We start from the raw sequence: 20,374 nt of genomic DNA, 5'->3' as shown, positions 1-20,374 counted from the left end.
GAACGTGGAGAAATGGATTGAGAGTGTTTTTGGTTCATGACACCACACACACAGCTTTGAATGGACAGAAAGACACAAAATAAAACTCTGGACAGTGAGAATATGGAGCTTTAAATGATGTCTGGTTCCCTGGAGAGTAGAGAACCAGACACTGAATTTATCAGCAGCTGTCTGCTGGTCTCTTCAGTCTGGGGACAGGTGGACAGACCTGCAACCTGAAGACAGATAACTGACAACTTTTTCATCCTAAATGATTAAATGTCATCAGGAGTATATGAATATGAATATCAGCTGAATATTGGTTCGTTGTGCAGTGAGTTATTTGGATTGATGTGGGAGGAAGTGGCTGCATGCAGGCAGGAAGTTAGGTAGACGGCAGGATGCAGGAAGCTGCAGCTGACGGATGATGCAGCGGCGTCACGCGTCACGCCCAGCAGAACCAATCATCTGTTGGTGATTCTGCTGACTGTTGGGTGGACAGGCAGCTTTACCACAGTTAAAGGTTACTGGAGGCGGGGGGGGGGTTCTTTATTTCTCTATTCAGTTCAGTTGTGTGTGTGTGTGTCTATGTAGGCTATATATTAGCTGCATTTGTATTGGCAATTCACTTCAGTATCTTACTCTGTTAACTGTGCAATGTCCGAAATTCACTTTTCCCTCACCTGCCGAGGGACGGCAAACTAAAACAAATCACCTGCTGAGAATAATTTTTACCAGCCAAAATAATTAATATACATTTTTCGCAGAAATATGTTACCCTGCCTTTTTTCAGGACTAGTTTGTGTCGATAATCAGGTGCTGTGTGAAACACTCAGTACAGACAAGAGCAGATTTTCATTTAAAACTTGCTCACTCACTAGAACAGAGGATCACAGTTTGTAATTCATCTTGAAGTTGAGTTTCAACTATTGTTAGACTAGTTAACATCCAGGAAGTTTAGACGCCACCGCTTTCGGATTCATCAGCGTCCGTTCAGCCAATCAGAGGCGTTCCTACCGTTTTTTTTTTGTTAAAACCAGCGGCGAACACAGAGACGACGGTCCGACCGAAACAAAGACAGAACAGAGAAAGCCTGGTTGGGATGACTGGAGGTTTTCCAGCTCAGCAGAGTCTGTTTCTTCTTGTTTCTATCAAGCAGCTCCGTTATGAGCAAAGCTTCCTGTTCTTCTGCCTCGCCGCCATGTTGACGCTCAGAACAAACCAACACACACACATCTATCATCGATGCTTCTGTCTGTTTTCTGATGGGTCAGTGTGGCCGCCTCAGCCTCTCAGTCACTGTTCCTGGATCAGCAGGGTCCATCTGCTGCTGCCTGTCTGTCTCCATCCCACAGTGACTGAAACAGAAAATCGAACGATTCCATCTTCCTCTCTCCTCGGTGCTTATTTCTCTTATTTCCCTCACACTTCTCTATCATCCATGGTCATCCTGGGGTCACAGGAGTATTTGTTCCATCTATTATCTGGGTGTTTTGACCTCTGATCCTTGACTTCCTCGCTATTGGTTATACTGTTGGTGATGTAAGAATTGAAGTTAATTCTAAGAATGTGAAAATGCAGAAATGATAGTTGTGAATTGAGTTTTAGGGCGGATGTATCGTCACTTTAACAGTTTAGATCTCTTTATGGTTTCACACCCGACTTTTCACAGTTGTGAATTCAGTGACGATCACTTCCTCAAAAAATCCCAATTTTCTGTTTTGAGCAGCAGGATGCAACGGCAGAGAAAACAAGTTTTCACCTTGAGTCAGATTTATTTCTGAAGGCGGTTTGTCACAAAGTGCTTTACAGAAAACAAAGGGAACAAATTAGGGCTGCCCCCTAATAGTCGACCAAACGTTAGTCGATGAGAAGCGTCTTAGTCGACCAAGTTTTCATTGGTCAGTTAGTCGCAGGAAAAAAAAAAAACAAAAACCCTCAAACTCCATTCGGGAGCTGCGCCTTGTCGTTAAAAAGTTATTAGACCAGGGTTGCCAACTTTGGGTACCTGGCTGGAGTGAGATTTTGATGCCATCAAACTACAAAGCAAGGACTGTCTGTCTGTCTGTCTGTCTGTCTGTCTGTATGTGTGTGTGTGTGTGTGTATGTATGTGTGTGTGTGTGTGTGTGTCCTTCGCATATCTCGACAACCGTTCGTCCGATCTACTTCACACTTGGCGGGTGTATTGCTGGGGACCCGAGGACCTGCAGTGTCGGATTTGGTGCAATTTGGACACGCGACACGTTCATTAATAAACTTTGAATAAACAAGCGGACAGCGCTCTGTGCAGCAGCGGGGCTCAAAGCACGCGCCTGACAGCCTACGCCTATTGTGTATTTTTTTTGGGTGAACCAGAGTGTATTTCTGAGAAGCCGCGACTTGGGTGTGTTTTTAAAAAAAAATCTATATTTAAATAATTAAATTAATATCATAAACGTGCGACAACTAGTCAACTAATGGCTTAAACTAACGACTACTAGTCGACTAGGAAAATCTTTGGTCGGGGGCAGCCCTAGAACAAATAGAGACCAACCATCAACAGCTTGTCTCTCCAGTTTAATACAACACAACTTTATACATCTCACATGGGGCAATTTAAAGTACAAACAATCAATACAAACAAACATGGAATACACCCAGCCAAATCTGTGTATTTGCATGTTTGTGCATATTTTGCTTCAGTGCTGCTCACTTCCCCAGGAAATCTGAGCTGTGTGTGAAAGTTCATGCTGAGTTTTTGTCTGTCTGTTCCAGCGGACGGACCGTACCTGCTGATCAGCGAGCAGCCGAAGCAGGTAAACTCACCTGTCCGAGACCCGGGTCAATATGAGAAAATATAAGATAGAGACTTTAATGCAGCCTGTTGAATAAATCACTTCCTAAAGCTTGACACCAGATTCTGTAGTTACAGTACTTCTGCTTACAGGCAGAATATTCAGAATCACTGTATTCAAGTACTATAAAAGTACATGAATCAGTCTTGGTGATATTTGTATGGAGACACAGTAGTACAGTACATACTGACACACATGGTACAGCACAACAGATCAAATCTAATCTGACTTTATTTATATAGCGCTTTTCCTGCAAAATTGCAAGACCACTATCTACTGAGTATGAGTGTGTGTTTTAGTGTATCAGTGTATTTATATACAGTATTATTATATAGTGTTATAGTGTATTTATAAATGGTAAATATATGTGCAGTGTTGCAGGGTATTTATATATTGTGTTAAAGTGTAATATATAGTGTATATTATTAATAATAATGATAATAATAATAATAATAATAATAATGATAATAACTTTATTTGTATAGCACTTTTCTAAAAGCAATGTTTACAAAGTGCTTTACATACAGTAAAGGAGACAGTAATGTAAAACTACCACAATTAAATAAACAATAGAGCTGAATAATACAAATAAATACAAAATAATAAAAATAGGAATAAAAGGACATACAAGAGATAAACGGATACGGATACAACTAAAAACAAACAAACAAAAAGTGTGTGCCGAACCACAAAAAATGTGTAGTGTTATAGAGTATTAGTGCATTTATATACAGTATATATGTACTGTTATAGTGTATTTATATATAATCTATATATTATGCAGTGTTGCAGTGTATTTATATGTAGTATATATGCAGTGCTATGGTGTAGTTTTATATATTATGCAGTATTTATATATATTTAGTATTATAGTGTGTTTTTATGTCAGGTTCAGGTTCAGGTGTGGTTTTAGTATATTGTATATGTTTCAGTGTTATAGTGTATTTATATATATTTAGTGTTATAGTGTATTTAAATATAGTATATATATTTAGTGTTATATTGTGTGTGTGTCTCAGCGGGGGTTCAGGTTCAGGTATGGCTGTGAAGGTCCGTCTCACGGCGGTCTGCCTGGTGCGTCCAGCGAGAAGAACAGGAAGTCCTACCCCACCGTCAAGGTAACACTTCCTGTCTGAGCTCTCTCTCTGTCTCTCTCTCTCTCTCTCTCTCTCTCCCTCTGTCTCTCTCTTTCTCTCTCTCTCTCTCTCTCTCTCTCTCTCTCTCTCTGGAAGCCATGTTTTATTATTTTATCTTTTCCTTTGCTGAAACATTTCAGTTTCTAATTCTTCAGCACCTGCAGCAGGAGGAAATCTCTGTGTTAATGATTGCCAACTTCCACATTCTGTTTCAAAACGGAAAAAGACATTTGCATGCTCTTCTGTTAGTTGTGTGATGTTTATCGACCTGCAGAGTTTCAGCGCAAGGCTTTCCTCAGTGTGTACTGAGTGTATGATACACAGCTTCAAATGTCCCATTCATTTTCTCCGTAGATGTTTCAGAAAATCCCGATATAAAGGGTTTTCAGATTTGAACGTACCAATCAGCTACCAGTTGAATCATGAGCTTATAATGATAGATTCAGAAAATATATATAGATCTAGACCTACAAGATAATTCTGGATGAGAGTTAGAGGAGTTTCAAACAGTTTCTTGCTGTAGCTGTTGGCCATCAGGGCAACAAGGAAGTAGATGAGCGTGAAGTAGCTCTTATCCTCACAGTGATCTGAGAAACCCAGAAGCTCTCGCGACACAAAGCGAGAGCGTCGCACGAACTTCTGCGGGCAACGGATAGAAATCCTGTACAGGAAACAGAGCGAGGCGGCGGGGAGGTCTGAGGGAGACACGGCCCCGTATTCCTGCTGTTGTTGCAGTGGATAGTCACCGACAAGAGAACCACTGAACAGTAAGCACAGTCGAAATGTAGCTAAGTGAGGAGGATTTTAGTTTAAGTTTATTGCTGTTGTGGAACGCAAACATGGCGTGAACGGGTTCCAACCACTCCAGAAACTTTATTTGCGAGCGTTAGTATCTGGACAAGACGTTCTGGCTTGTTTCCCCACAGGATTTGGGAAAAGTCTGATACAGTATATCAGCCGTGGGCGACGTTGAGCTCCATGTTAGCTGAAGAGGGATACAGGTGTGTTGAAGATGCTTTTATAATAGTCATTATCCCCCTATGTTTCTATTTACAAGCTGCACACTAGGGTTGTCACGATACTAGAATTTCTAACTTCGATACAATACCCAGGAAAATATCGATATGCGATACCATTTTCGATACCACGGGGGAAAAAAATGAATTTTCAATTTTTTTTTTTTAATATTGTTTTCATGTTAAAATATAATTTTAACATGAAAACAATATTTTAAAGTTGTCTGAGATCAAACAACACATTTTTGATTGACAGGTGTCGATCGCCGTCATGATTTGCTCTTTTTTATTGAGGGGAGTGAGCTTATACTGCACAAGCATGTGAAACATCATATTGCCTCCTGGCCTCTGCAGCATAGACTGTAAGCAACTAAGCAAAAAACACAGAGACCCAAACTAGTCCCTTAATATCCGACAACGCAGGGGGAAATCCCGGTGCAAACGAGCCAGATGGACAGACAGACAGACAGACGCTTCTCCATAACGTAGGCCCGATAAAACTCATTCAAAACTAGTAAGTAAAACTAATTAGCTTGTTGAAGCAACAGATACCCACCAATGATAGGGAAAAATCAGCAGGGCTAGAGTTAGTGGATTATTATTGACAGAATGATTTTAATCGGACATTTCAGCGTCTGGTCGAGCCTTCTGACCGGGCCCGGACAATGCATCTGAAAACTGGACAGTCCGGTCGAAAACCGGGCATCTTGATAACGTTAGCTAGCTCTGTAGCTAACGTTTGGTTTGCTAGCTAAACTGAAACGGATGATGTGCAGGGTACATTAACGTTTATGATTATTGTTTAATGCTTCAGTGATGTTGAAATGGGAGCTTTCGCTAACCACTCAACATTCTTTATATAGACTGGCGTGTCGGTCCTTAAGGTGCTTCGCCCAGTTTGACGTGTTCCCCCCCTTCGTCGGCACCGCTCTGTAGCATCGTTTGCTGACTGAGGCAACGACCCAGCTGACTGCTACTAGTGAGAGGAGGGGCTGTGGGCAGCGGTGCAGGGTGTGTGTGTGTGTGTGTGTGTGTGTGTGTGTGTGTGGGGCTAGTGGAGGCGGAGAAATAATATGTTTGATTTTTCATTAAGAGAAAGCACTGCTGGTATCGATACTGTTGCAAATGAGTGTTGTATCCGTTTCAAATTATTAGTATCGATACTTATCGAAGTATCGAACCCTACTGCACACCAAACACACTGAGATGACACTGACGCCCCCTCAACCATGATTCATGGTTTACTATGTCAACGTTTTTTTATGTCAACGCCCTCTCTGCACAGAATCTGGATACGTTGCTACCAGATTAGAGCGAGACTATCCTCACAGTAGCAGGACCGATGCATTCCAGGTCAAAGATGATAAGGCTAAAAATGATTTCCAGGAAGTCGTGAAATAGTTTGATGCTCATTATTTCTCCCCTAAGCAGAATGAGACATATGAACAGTGTGTGTTTCACTGTCGGGTGCAGCAACAAGGAGAGAAGTCTGATGTGTTTCTGACAGACTGGCAGTTTTGGTGAGCTGACTGTCTCACGCAGTCAGCAGTCAAAATATGTCGTGCAAATGAAGTGGCACGGCTGTATATGAAAACATTTAGCGCAGCCTCTGCTTTTAGTCCGAGGGTTGAAGGAGAGAGTGCTGTTATTATTGTTGTTGATAAGGAGGGTTAGGTTTAGGTTTAGGGTGTTGGGCCAATCAGTGTAATTTTGAAAATGAACACAGTGATGAGATGCATCGGTCCCCCGAATTTAGTCAAAATTGAATAAGTCGTGCGTGACTGACGAAGGAACGAAAGACTGAAGAAACAAAAGACTAAATGAAGACCTAAGGAACGAAAGACCGAAGGAACTAAAGACTAAATGAAGACCTAAGGAACTTAAGGCCGAAGGAACAAAAGACTAAATGAAGACCTAAGGAACTTAAGACCGAAGGAACTAAAGACTAAATGAAGACCTAAGGAACTTAAGGCCGAAGGAACGAAAGACAGAAGGAACTTAAGAACGAAGGAACAAAAGACCGAAGGAACGAAAGACCAAAGGAACTAAAAACTGAAGGAACGAAAGACAGAAGGAACGAAAGACCAAATGAAAGACCGAAGGAACGAAAGACCGAAGGAACGAAAGACCGAAGGAAGTAAAGACTGAAGGAACGAAAGACCGAAGGAACTAGAGACCGAAGGAACTTAAGACCGAAGGAACGAAAGACCGAATGAACGATAGACCGAAGGAACGAAAGACCAAAGGAACTAAAGACCGAAGGAACTTAAGACTGAAGGAACTTAAGTTCCTTCGGTCTTTCAATTTGTCTTTTGTTCCTGAATTTCCCCAAGGAGATACCACAACAAGCGCTTGTCTGTCTGTCAACCTGTCTATCTGTCTGTCAACATGTCTATCTGCCTGTTTGTCTGTCTATGTTATCTATCTCTTCATTCACTTGTGTGGTTCCCAGGGCTGTCTGCCCCTCTGTATGAGAGACAGACAGGAGGTTATACTTCTTGGCTTTGTGTTGATGTTTAGTTTGGAGGCTGAATCTCCCACATGTTCCAACCGAGCCAGAGGAAACAGGAATTCCCCAGATTCCTGCCGCAGTCTGTCTGTCAGGCTGAACTGACTGACTTCATTCACGTCACTGTGGATCTGGATGACATGAACTCTGGACACGACACTCCAACAGTTGTCCTTCTTAACAACATTTAGTCTACTTTGGACTCTTAAAATATAGTTTTCTTAAAGCAAAAGAAAAGTTCTGCCGGTGCGGTGAGAAAAGTCCACTTGTTTCCAATTTTTAGAAACAGGCACCAGTATCTTGAAACAAAGCACAATAAGGCAGAATTTTTTGAAAGAAGTTGACTTGAATTGTAAAGGAGAGAAATTCACTTTATTCACACAGCAGCCATATTTGATTTAGGCCATGGTTAGGGTGGGAAATCCTACCTGGAAGACAGCGAAGCAGATGGAAACGGAGCCAAACTCAACCAATAAACAAAATTAAATCTCCATCAAAATGATCCTTGCATATGGTAGAGAAACAAGCAGAGCTGGAGAAAGCCTGGCTGCCATGTGAACAAAGCAAATTATCTACATTTTTTTCGCTTGCTTTAAGAACAATAAGATTGTAACACTCAATACTAGAAAAAAATGAATTGTTAAGATGTATATTTTTGCAGTGTAGAACAGGAAGTCAGCAAAATGAGCAAGGAAATCTCTCTCTCTGTTCTCGCGCCACCGTGACAGATATATGTACAGTGTATTGTTTACAGTGTGTTGTGTGCTGAGGCTGCAGTGTGGGAAAACCCCTCCTGTTGTTCTGGTGGGACCAGTGGGATGATGACACTGACTCACTCTGCACACGAGCCGCTCGACGTGAACACATCTTTATCTCAGACATGCTGGGGGAAAAGGGGTTTTACAAACAGATATCAAACAGTTCCAAAATGAGATCTCAGACACTGAAACGAGGAAACAGTAAAACATGTCGTCCCCTCTGAGCCAAACAGGGACAAATGTAAGAGAGCAAACCTGAAGAAGAAGAAGATGGGAAACGTGTTGTTTGCTCTGCGAAGTTTACTTGATGAAAATGAAAATGATAAGAAAAGTATATTAAAAGAAAAATATGTCAGTCAGATTATGTTTTAGTGTGTGGTGAATATATCATTTATGGACAGTGTTTACTAATGCAAGTCACCAGCATCTTAAAAGAAACACACATGCTGTATGTGTACAGGATACATACACAGTTTGGGTGTTTGTTTTGATCTGTAGCGCCTTCCAAGAAGGAGAAAATAAACGAAAGACTGAAGGAACGAAAGACTGAAGGAACGAAAGCCTGAAGGACCAAAAGATCAAAGTAAAGAAAGACCAAGAGAATGAAGGCATGAAAGACCGAAGGAACCAAAGACCGAAGGAACCAAAGACCGAAGGAACCAAAGACCGAAGGAACCAAAGACCGAAGGAACGAAGGAACTAAAGACCGAATGATGAACTACAGACTGAATGAAGGAACAAACAAACAAACAGTTTCCTTGCTGGGCACAAAAAGTGACACAAACACTGACTAATCAACATTAAACGAAATGATGGTACTTTTTAAAGGACAGTAGTGAACTTTAGTCCTTAGTGGACTAAATGAGACACTTTTGATCATTGTAGAGTTGCAGGAATATTTTCTTCCATCTGTTGTCTGGGCTCTGTGACCTCTGACCCTTGACCTCCTTACTATTTGCTGCTTGTAATGTTGGTGACCTAGGAGTTGAAGTTTATTAGCTGTGACCAGCAGCTAGTATAAATCAGACTGTCGGTCCGTCTGTACCAAAATGTGCAAAAAAATCTCCGCCATTGCGGGACTCTTGCGGGTGTAAAGACTGTATGAGCCTGACTGCTGCAGCGCTTTGAGTTCTGCTCGGTTGGTAAAGCAGAGGTTTGTCACACCAGAGATCTGGGTTCTGTTGAGTCAATTTAGCACCAAGCTGGTCGCAGTTTATCACAGATTAGGTGATGGTTCTGCTGTCGGCCTCACCAGAACTCTCTGTGGATAACAGCATCACAGAAATGACTAGAATGTAAATGACTGAGGCCTTCTGGGTTCAAGAAGCTGAGTCTGGTGCTGGCCCAGACCTGTCCAGGTTCATAGGAACTACACACACACACACACGCACACACACACACCTACTACTGTGTTTGATGTCTGTTGGGAATTTCCTCCCCATGACACCCACATATAATTACAAGGAAGTGCAGTTGTGTCACAAACAGGAAACATGTTGAGTTTCAGCTCAGACATGAAAGGCCGATCCGAGACGACAGTCAACATCCAGAGGTGAAATATCTCGGTTATTACCCACGCTGCCTGCAAATATTACCAGAGTTTCCGTTATATACATTTTGCAGCGGCGGCCCGCCGCTACAAAATTATTGCCGCCGCTACTTTAGAATTTTATTAAATGTCATGAAGTCGGAATTACACGACTCTGCAGAGGGCTTTTAATTTGAAACGACGGATACAGGAAGTGGCAACACGTGGCGACACCTGGCCGAGGTGAGAGGGAGAGAGAGAAAGAAGAGAAAAAGAAAGAAGAGAAAAAGAAAAAGCGCTGCCTGGAGCGCTTTTTGTGAGGAGAAATAAAAAGCGGATCACGGCAACGTCAGCTGACGTTAGCTGAGCGGCTGCTAGCTCACTAACCAGCTGGTTCACTTCTAGCAGACAGAACAGTGTTGTGCAACAAGCAAAGGCTTACCAGATTTTTCCAATACATGTCCAGTATAATCCACACTGCCTTTATGATCGGTGTAGCGGTAACGGAAATTCACTTATTACAACGTCCAATTTCTCCACCGGCACTTTCACTTTCTCCATATTTGTTGTTGCTATGGGAAATGGCCAGCGTCTCCGACAAAGCTGTGAGGAGCACGATTGGTCGGCTGGGAAAAAGCGGTTCATGTCACCTGGCGCTTTTCTGAGAAGTTGAACATTTCTCAACTTTTGAAAGAGCTCCGCTCTGACGGAAAAAACGCAGCAGCGCTTTTCGGGAGCGGCCGCTTCCCATTGCTTTCAATGAGAAAAGGGCGCTGGCAGTTGGGGAAAAAACAGTGTGTGTGAACGTCGGTAAAATAATTGCCAACGATTTTTATATAAGCAATGTATTAAAATATTCCTGATTGCATTTTCAGATGAGTTTGTTAAAGTATTTCTCCAAGAAGAGAAAGATGCCTGATGTCGATGAGGAAAAAAAAAAAAAAAATCCTAGAGGAAACACTGATTACATTTATAACCTTTATTTATACAGGGAAGGTTGGCAAATCCCCACCCTGCTTCACAGTTCAACCACAGTCTGCTGCTGGAGGAATTCGTGGTGAAAGGAAAACTTGTTTAATAAAAATGAAACAAGAACGAAAGAAATTACAGACCAGAAGATAAGAAAATTCCCCTCAGATCCTCCTCTACTGTTTGATCTCATCAGTCTGTGATGTTAATTTATACATTTAGTGATGAAGTGATGAACCCTCTTTATTTCAACCTGCCTCATCTACTTCTACTGCAGTTAGTGATTTCCTACGTTTCCCAGAATGCCTTTCGACAAGCCCCAGAGAAGGAGCGTGGACATGTTGCTTTCTACCAAAGGTGGGCGTTTGGGCATAAAAATAGTCGGAAAGTGTGATCAATCAGCTGTGGGTTTGATGTGTAGATGGAGAGAGAGATAAGCAGAGAGAAACTTTTTCCATTCGAAAGTGAGTCGTCCCCCTTACTCAAACCCCAACCTGTCTCTCTGCTGCAGTGCATTCTGGTCTCTCTCCTGCTCCTGTGGGTGGAGAAACTGGTCTCTCTCCTCTCCTACGATGGATTTCTCCCTGTGTGATTGTTGAACGTCTCTCGGTGCAAAATGGCGGCTCTAGAAAGAAGCCCTCGCTCTTTGATTCTGAGGGACTGACACCAAAACCTGACGTTTACCGCTGATGTTTTACATCCTGAAACATTTTCTCATATCAAACTTGTCAGTCATCTTGACGAGCTGCAAGACACGCCCACAGGAAATGGTTTACGTCCCCAAAACGTCCCAACATCACTGAGAAGACAATCTCAGGGAAACGGGGGATTTAGGCCCGAACACACAGACTGAGAATGGAGAATAGATCCTGTTTATCTGTAGAAAACAACTCAGATCCAATGAGAACCTCCAGACGACCACAGGGTCAAAACGTGTTGGTTCTAAGCCGTGATAATAAAGGCTTTTTAGATCTAAAGCTTCAAATCTCTTCCCTCCTTATTGGATGTAGAGAGCCTTGGACTTTGTGTTTACAGCTCAAGACTTTACTTTATTCTCATTGGAGGTTCTCATTCTTAGATCTAGTATCTCAGGTGTTTTCTACAGATCTGGTTCCTGTTTCCAGATAAGCAGAGAGAAACTTCCAGTGAGCACCTATAAATCTAAGGACTTTACTTTCTTTGTATTCCACAAGAGCACCCAGTGTTGCTTCTGTCTATATCCTGTTTATCTATTGTAATTTTAATGTCCAGAAAGTTGCATAGTAGAAGTGCCTTGCTCCAGTAGTGTTGAGGTTTTGCAGCCAGTCCAGCAGTCTGCTTCTCCAGACTCCTGGTGTCTGTGTTCCTGTCAGTGATACTGCGCCGCCTCTGTATCGACGCCTGACATTACTGTGATGCATTTAGCTAACAGGGTTTGTTTTATTGATTAGCTTAAATGTTGAGGTGCTGCTTTAATGGAGAGCAGGCTGCTCTAGTGTTCAGAGAGACCCTCCACCCTGCTGAAGTGTCCCTGAGGAACACACTGAACCCCACCAGCTCCACACCCTGACCTCTGACCTCTGACCTCCCAGTAGAGGGTGGGGGGGGGGACTATTTCCTTACAGGGAGACAGAGGAGAGGATTATATATAAATGATGAATCAAACTACACAGTCAGTCCTGAAGGATTCAGCTGGGATGGGACAATAACTGGTGTTATAAATATATAGTCATCACTGATGTTTTAGTTTCCTCTAATAAACTCTCATATTCATGTTACTGACTGAGTTTAAGTGAATGAAGATTTAATTGAGACATATTTGACTTTTAGATGCTGTTTTGGGGATTTTTATTTGTGTTATTTGAAACTCTCCTTACAGTTTCTAGAAGCTAAACCAGCATTTTATCATTTTGTTTTTTTAAGAAGAAAGTCAAATGTCTTGTGATTGATATGATTAATTAGTCTTTAAGCAATTGAAGCATATTACAGTACTGTTTTTAAGGTTTTCATCATTTTAGTAATTATCGAGATAATATCGTATATCGAGATAATTTTAGATAATCGTACTATGAAATTTTCATATCAACACAGGCCCATCTCTCTCCAAACAGATTGTTTTACCCCGCTTGAAGGTCCAGATGGGTGGGGTCACTGTGTCAGGATGATTCACATAGTGTCGGATAAGTTGTCAATCACAGGGAAATCCCTACTGTGATTTATTAAACTCTCTGGTCCTGCATCAACCCCACCCGCCTGGCTCTCCCAGGAGGTTAAAACAAATAATATAAATAATTTGAGCAACGTGTTTGAGCCAGGAAACCGTAAGACACAGACACGCCAGGTTTCTAGGAACTGGGTTTTGTTGGTTGTTTATTTTCAGCGCTCCTATTGGCTGAGCTAACCAGGAAGAGGAAGTGGGCTTGTGTTTATTTACGGGTTAATCCGTTCTGGGTAATAGCGGGAGGAAATGTGGGAGGTGTAATGACATGATGTGCACACACACATACACACACACACACACACACACTCTCCCATTATAAACCAATGGGTGCAACCTAAAAACAACCTGAAAACTCTCCTCTCATTCATTTTCTGTTTCCTTCTCTCTCTAGAAGGTTCGTTTGATAGCAAATATCTTTTAAACTAAACTAATAGAAGGTCCAGAGAGTGTGTGTGTGTGTGTGTGTGTGTGTGTGTGTGTGTGTGTGTGATGGAGGGCAGCAGTGAGTCATTTGTGCCAAAGAGAAAGTGTGTTTCTAAACCGCAGCAGAAAGCGAAGCGCTAAACCGAAAAACTCCCAACAGCATCAAGTCGACTCTGTCTCTCTCTCTCTCTCTGTCTCTCTCTCTCTCTCTCTCTCTCTCTCTCTCTCTCTCTCTCTCTCTCTCTCTCTCTCTCTCTCTCTCTGACTCATCTCTCTCTCTCAGAATGAGTTCAGAAATCATCGCCTCTTATCTGACACCTCTCTTATATAATACTTCAGCCTGTAGTTTTGTCTTCTTTACCTGATTTCCCCCTTAAAGTTTCATCTAGTCCACTTAGTTTTCCAAAAAGTGTGTGTGTGTGTGTGTGTGTGTGTGTGTGTGTGTTTAGAGATGAAAAGGGCTCCCACCAGGAAAGGAAACTACAACAGACGCACACCAACATTTATCAGTATTTGACTACAAACAGGTTGCTGGTCATTTCCAGGGTTTGGTGTGAAAGTGACATTTTGGCTGAAACTGAGTTTTATGTCATTGGAAAGCCCTTGTTGCTCTATCTGATGGTCAAAAGGACAATTTAAATAAAAGGGAAAATCCAAAAGACTTGAGTGAAATCCCTGGATTCAATTGGGTGTAAAAAGGGAAACTGCACTTAATAGCTTTTTATAGAATGCCAAGTTTATGGATCTTAATCTCTCTACACGTATGAATGTTTCCTATGTTATGTTTTGAATGAAAAAAGATGCAGTCATTTAATGTTTTGTTTTTGCTCTGCTATTAAGAAAAGGTCACTTACGCCCCTTTAGCTCTAAAGCACTAAGTGACTGGTGTGTGTTGTGTGTTTCCTAACTTTGCATATAGTTCTGCTGAGGGGTTCGACTGAGAGTTACAGGTTTTTACCCAAGATACTCCACCCAATATCAGCGGATCTTTCCATGAGATCCACTCACACACATTCACACACACAAGCTTGAGCCTTTGGATTTTGTGTTGTATTTATGTATGTTTTTATTTATGTTTTCGGCATTTTGCCTTTATTAGATAGTTAATAGTGGAGAGGTAAGGTTGGGAGAAAGAGGGGGATGACATGTGACAGAGGTCCTGGTCTGGATTTGAACCCAGGATGTTCCGGTTACATGGTGTGAACCGGCTGAAACGCATTAGAAACTGCAAGTCAGAGTGTTAGCTGTCACTGGCTTTCATTTAAACGTAAAAAGAAGCATGCTTGTCACACAGCTTTACCTCGCAGAGCTCAGCCGCTCCGTGTTGCATCGCTGTTTGAGGCTGAAAAATAGAACTGTGTTTTATTTATTTCTTCCTAGCGTTGCAGCGATGCAGCTTGCCCATCAGAGCCCAGTAGGTTGAATGTTTCGGAGGCGGGATAAAACGTAACATGAGCAGATTGGTGGCTATTTTTGTTTTTTATGGTTCAGCTGCTTTGACTTGCAGTTTCCAACGTCTTACTCCTGAGCCTCCAGGAAAACATTACATCTGTGTGAGTCAGATCTGTCACTATGTCTCTGTAACAGTGTGTACTGTGTGTGTCAGGTGTGTAGCTATATGTGTGTAACAGAGCTCTGTGTGTGTGTCAGGTGTGTAACTACCTGGGCCCGGCGCGGGTCGTGGTCCAGCTGGTGACGGCCGGCTCCAGCCTGACTCACCTGCACGCTCACAGCCTGGTGGGGAAACAGTGTGACAAGGGGATCTGCATCGCTGAGCTGCAGCCCAAAGACTCCAGCATCAGGTCTGACACACACACACACACACACACACACACACACACACACACACACACACACACACACACACACACACACACACAGACGCAGACAGGCCACTGGAAGCTGCCCAGCACAACCACAGTCATAACACCACCAGCAACAATACTGTTGCCAATATCACCTATATAATACTACCAACAATAATACTACTGTCAGCAATAATACTACTGCTACCAATAATACTACTATCACAAATACTACTACCACAGATACTATTATCAATAAGCTCTAAGCACTTTGAGCTGCATGTTGTGTATGAAAGGTGCTATACAAATAAAGGTTATTATCAATAATCATGCTATCACTGATAATACCATTACCAATAATACTACTCCTACTAATACTACTACCATCAATACTACTACCCCCAATAATACTACTACAACTACCACCAATAATACTACTACTACCAATGCTACTACAAATAATTTAGTGTTTCTTTAGTGTTCTTCTTTCTTCTTTTCTGTGCTGACGGTAAAGCCTGTGTGTGTGTGTGTGTGTGTGTGTGTGTGTGTGTGTGTGTGTGTGTGTGTGTGTGTGTGTGTGTGTTCCCTCCCAGCTTTCCTAACCTGGGGATCCTCCATGTGACGAAGAAGAATGTCAGTAAGATTCTGGAGGAGAGGATGATGGAGGCGTACAGGATGGGCTACAACTGTGGAGTCTCCATCCACCCGGAGATCGACATCCTGCAGGGGGAGGTCCGCATCCCCCGGGAGCTCTCCGGTCAGTGTGTGTGTGTGTGTGTGTGTGTGTGTGTGTGTGTTGATATGTCGCAGGGTTTGGGTCCATTGATGAACATTCAGTGAGAATTCATGGTAAACTCAGCTCAGCTCCTGCAGTGTGAGTGTGAAAGTCTCCCAGCTGTAAGGAAACAGAATGTGAATTGAATCTGAATGACAGGAATCAGAACTGAATTCCATTAAATTCCATTAAATTCCACTTCTAAGAGAGTTTGTCTCGACTCTAAACATTATAAATCAAACATTATGAATCAAATAAAAGACAGTTCAACAAATCAAACACATTCAGTCATAATGTATGGATTACCATCACATGTTCTGCATCAAACACCAGCTGAAAGGTTCCTTTAGCATGTTATGATATTCAGTATTGATAATATAAAACACTATGTGGAATCTCAGATATGTGGTGAGAACAAACAAAAACATTTCACAGAATTTCATTGAATTAAATTCAACTTCCTGAAATTCCAATTCAATTCCAATTCTGTTTCCTGGAGGTTTTTTCAAATTCCAGTTCCTCGGTTGGAGTTCAGTCATGAATTGATCCAAACCCTGAATGGGGTTCAGATTCATATTGTGAATTTGTAGTAAGAAGTTCAGCTGCTAGGAACCCAGTGTATGGAAGTTAATACAGGAAAGATGTGCGTCTCTTTAATCATGCATGTTTGTGTTTGTGTCTGTCTGTCTCTCTCCCTGCCTGTCTCTCTCCCTGTCTGTCTCTCTCCCTGTCTGTCTGTCTCTCTCCCTGTCTGTCTGCCTGTCTCTCTCTCTGTCTGTCTCTCTCCATGTCTGTCTCTCTCCCTGTCTGTCTGTCTCTCTCTCTGTCTGTCTCTCTCCCTGTCTGTCTGTCTCCATGTCTGTCTGTCTGTCTCTCTCCCTGTCTGTCTGTCTCTCTCCCTGTCTGTCTCTCTCCCTGTTTGTCTCTCTCCATGTCTGTCTGTCTGTCTCTCTCCCTGTCTGTCTGTCTGTCTCTCTCCCTGTCTCTCTCTCTCCCTGTCTGTCTGTCTGTCTCTCTCCCTGTCTCTCTCCCTGTCTGTCTGTCTCTCTCCCTGTCTCTCTCCCTGTCTGTCTGTCTCCCTGTCTGTCTCTCTCCCTGTCTGTCTGTCTGTCTCTCTCCCTGTCTCTCTCCCTGTCTGTCTGTCTCTCTCCCTGTCTCTCTCCCTGTCTGTCTGTCTCCCTGTCTCTCTCTCTCCCTGTCTGTCTGTCTGTCTCTCTCCCTGTCTCTCTCCCTGTCTGTCTGTCTCTCTCCCTGTCTCTCTCCCTGTCTGTCTGTCTCCCTGTCTGTCTCTCTCCCTGTCTGTCTCTCTCTCTCCCTGTCTCTCTCCCTGTCTGTCTCTCTCCCTGTCTGTCTCTCTCCCTGTCTCTCTCTCCCTGCAGACCACCAGCGCAGTGTGATCAGCAGTGCAGCGTCTGTCCAGTCTAAAGACATGGACCTCAGCGTGGTCCGGCTGATGTTCACAGCTTTCCTCCCGGACAGCGATGGAGGATTCTCCAGGAGGCTGGAGCCGGTCGTGTCCGAACCCATCTACGACAGCAGTGAGTCTGAACACCCCAACACCCCTACACCCTAACACCTCTACACCCCAACACCCCAACACCCCAACACCCCTACACCCTAACACCTCTACACCCCAACACCCTAACACCCCAACACCCTAACACCCTAACACCCCAACACACGCTGCAGGACAGATGAGGAGCGGTAGATTTTAGTGATGGGACGATATATCGAAACTCAATATATAGCGATACAAAAATGTGTCAGTCCGTCTGGTGGGTCAGGAACATGAATGGTGATATCAGCTCCATGTTATTCTGCTGTCAGGAACATGAATGGTGATATCAGCTCCATGTTATTCTGCTGTCAGGAACATGAATGGTGATATCAGCTCCATGTTATTCTGCTGTAGTAATCACTAATGAGACTCTTGACCATCACAGTTTCACAAGCTCTCCATCCAAATCATATTATTGTCACTTTGTAATGACATTTTTAAATTGTTGTTTACATTCTATAAAAATATAAAAATATTCTCAGATTTGGGTCTGAGAGACAAAATCTCATCAAATGGGGGTCCGTGGCCCTAATGTGTGCTAAATTAGGGGTCCTTGATATGAAAAAGGTTGAGAAACACTTCCCTACAGTATCTCAGATGCCACAAATTGGATTTTGGCGAAACTTCAGAGAATGATGCATGTTTCTGCAGCGATCCGGCATTTTCAAAATGACACTGGTCGGCCTTAGGGAGGTGCTGCAGCTTTTGTTTACTTGTTTGAAAGAGGAGGATTAGTTTTGTATCTTTTAGGCGGCGTTCACATGAGCAGCTCTGAAACACAGACAGTCTGCTGGGTTTCAGTGAGATCTCTGTGTTGAAGGACGAACTTCAATTATGGACAAAAGTGTGAAGCTCTGACAGCTAACCAGGAGACATTACAATATAAATGCTGATCTTTACGTCAAGCCCGAGCCTAATATACATGAGGCATCAAACCGCCTGTCAGTGCCGCCTGCTGCACAACAAGACAACTGACAAGAAACAAACTAAAGCATGAAAGCTCAAAACAGAGAAGCAGGGAGGTGTGACTGGGTCCACAGAGACAAACAGGACACAGCTTGTCATGATTACATGCCTGTTCATTTATTACTATAGTATAGTATAGTATAGTATAGTAAAGTATTCTGCCCTACAGAGGTAAACAGCAGTAACTATTTTTGTGTTTTTGAAAAATCAATCATCATGACTCAAGTTTAGACTTCACTTCAACCAAAGTTAGACCCAGTGGTTCTGCTAAACAATATATAAAATAGAAAAGGTGGGAAACCGTATAAAGCACAAAACAAGCAGTTTATTTGCTGTAAATAGTGCTGACAAATACAAGCTCTTCAAAGCAATAAATGAGGCCTGGTTTAGCAGCTAAGACTGTATTTGTGTTCATTTCTTGTGCATTATATGGTTTCCCATCTTTTCTATTTTATGTTCTCTGACACATTGGGAACTGATTTTGCCACTGGCTTTTTATGTGAATACTAAACAATATATATCATCCACTACTAAACAATATACTGTATATCGTCCACTTCTGTACCAAGAACACTTCTGCCAGGACAGCAGATGATGATGAAGATAATGAAGTTATTTCTCTCAGTTTCTCTCTGTCTTGCTCTCATGCAGTCATTGTGCTTTATCCTTATAGGTCAGCACAGTATTCTGCTGAGTGTGTTTTGTATCTTCAGTTAACATCAGTGTGCTGTCAGTCAGTCAGCTTCCGACTCTGAGCTGCTGCTTGCTGTCGCTCTCGTCAGGCAGCCTGGTTTCATTTCCCTCTCGCTGCCTCAGTTCAGTTTCCGCAAACAGCAGCTTCCTCTCAGCAGACTGAAACCTGCTCTCCACTTTCAGTTCGGCCCTCGCTCTCCTCCTCCCTCCTCTCCTCTCCTCTCCTCTCCTCTCCTCCTTCCACTGCTCCTCTCCTCTCCTCCCTCCACTCCTCCTCTCTTCTCCTCTCCTCTTCCTCTCCTCCTTCCACTCCTCCTCTCCTCCCTCTCCTCTCCACTCCTCTCCTCTCCTCTCCTCTCCTCCCTCTCCTCTCCTCCCTCCACTCCTCTCCTCTCCTCTCCACTCCTCTCCTCTCCTCTCCTCTCCTCCCTCTCCTCTCCTCCCTCCACTCCTCTCCTCTCCTCTCCTCCCTCTCCTCTCCTCCCTCCACTCCTCTCCTCTCCTCTCCTCCCTCTCCTCTCCTCCCTCCACTCCTCTCCTCTCCTCTCCTCCCTCTCCTCTCCTCCCTCCACTCCTCTCCTCTCCTCCCTCTCCTCTCCTCCCTCCTCTCCTCTCCTCTCCTCTCCTCTCCACTCCTCTCCTCTCCTCTCCTCTCCTCCCTCCACTCCTCTCCTCTCCTCTCCTCTTCCTCTCCTCCTTCCACTCCTCCTCTCCTCCCTCTCCTCTCCACTCCTCTCCTCTCCTCTCCTCCCTCCACTCCTCTCCTCTCCTCTCCACTCCTCTCCTCTCCTCTCCACTCCTCTCCTCTCCTCTCCTCTTCCTCTCCTCCTTCCACTCCTCCTCTCCTCCCTCTCCTCTCCACTCCTCTCCTCTCCTCTCCTCCCTCTCCTCTCCTCCCTCCACTCCTCTCCTCTCCTCTCCTCTCCTCTCCTCTTCCTCTCCTCCTTCCACTCCTCCTCTCCTCCCTCTCCTCTCCACTCCTCTCCTCTCCTCTCCTCTCCACTCCTCTCCTCTCCTCTCCTCTCCTCCCTCCACTCCTCTCCTCTCCTCTCCTCTCCTCTTCCTCTCCTCCTTCCACTCCTCCTCTCCTCCCTCTCCTCTCCACTCCTCTCCTCTCCTCTCCTCTCCTCCCTCTCCTCTCCACTCCTCTCCTCTCCTCTCCTCTCCTCTCCTCTCCTCTCCTCTCCTCCCTCTCCTCCCTCTCCTCTCCTCTCCTCTCCTCCT

At 43.6% G+C, this 20,374-nt stretch overlaps 1 protein-coding gene across 1 annotated transcript in view; it reads left to right on the top strand.

Moving 5' to 3' along the window:
• nfkb1 (nuclear factor of kappa light polypeptide gene enhancer in B-cells 1) overlaps nt 1-20,374 on the top strand; it is a 47,049-nt gene that overhangs the window by 9,440 nt on the left and 17,235 nt on the right. Inside the window, exons 4-8 of the mRNA XM_078289149.1 lie at nt 2,735-2,775; nt 3,834-3,932; nt 15,004-15,155; nt 15,752-15,915; nt 17,313-17,471. Of these exons, the coding sequence (XP_078145275.1) occupies nt 2,735-2,775; nt 3,834-3,932; nt 15,004-15,155; nt 15,752-15,915; nt 17,313-17,471 (615 nt within the window). The remainder of the gene's footprint in view (nt 1-2,734; nt 2,776-3,833; nt 3,933-15,003; nt 15,156-15,751; nt 15,916-17,312; nt 17,472-20,374) is intronic.

Source organism: Centroberyx gerrardi, chromosome 16, assembly GCF_048128805.1.
Source record: "Centroberyx gerrardi isolate f3 chromosome 16, fCenGer3.hap1.cur.20231027, whole genome shotgun sequence".
NCBI classification, from domain to species: domain Eukaryota; kingdom Metazoa; phylum Chordata; class Actinopteri; order Beryciformes; family Berycidae; genus Centroberyx; species Centroberyx gerrardi.
Note: the sequence above shows the minus strand (reverse complement) of the source record. Positions and strands in the feature narration are given on the sequence as shown.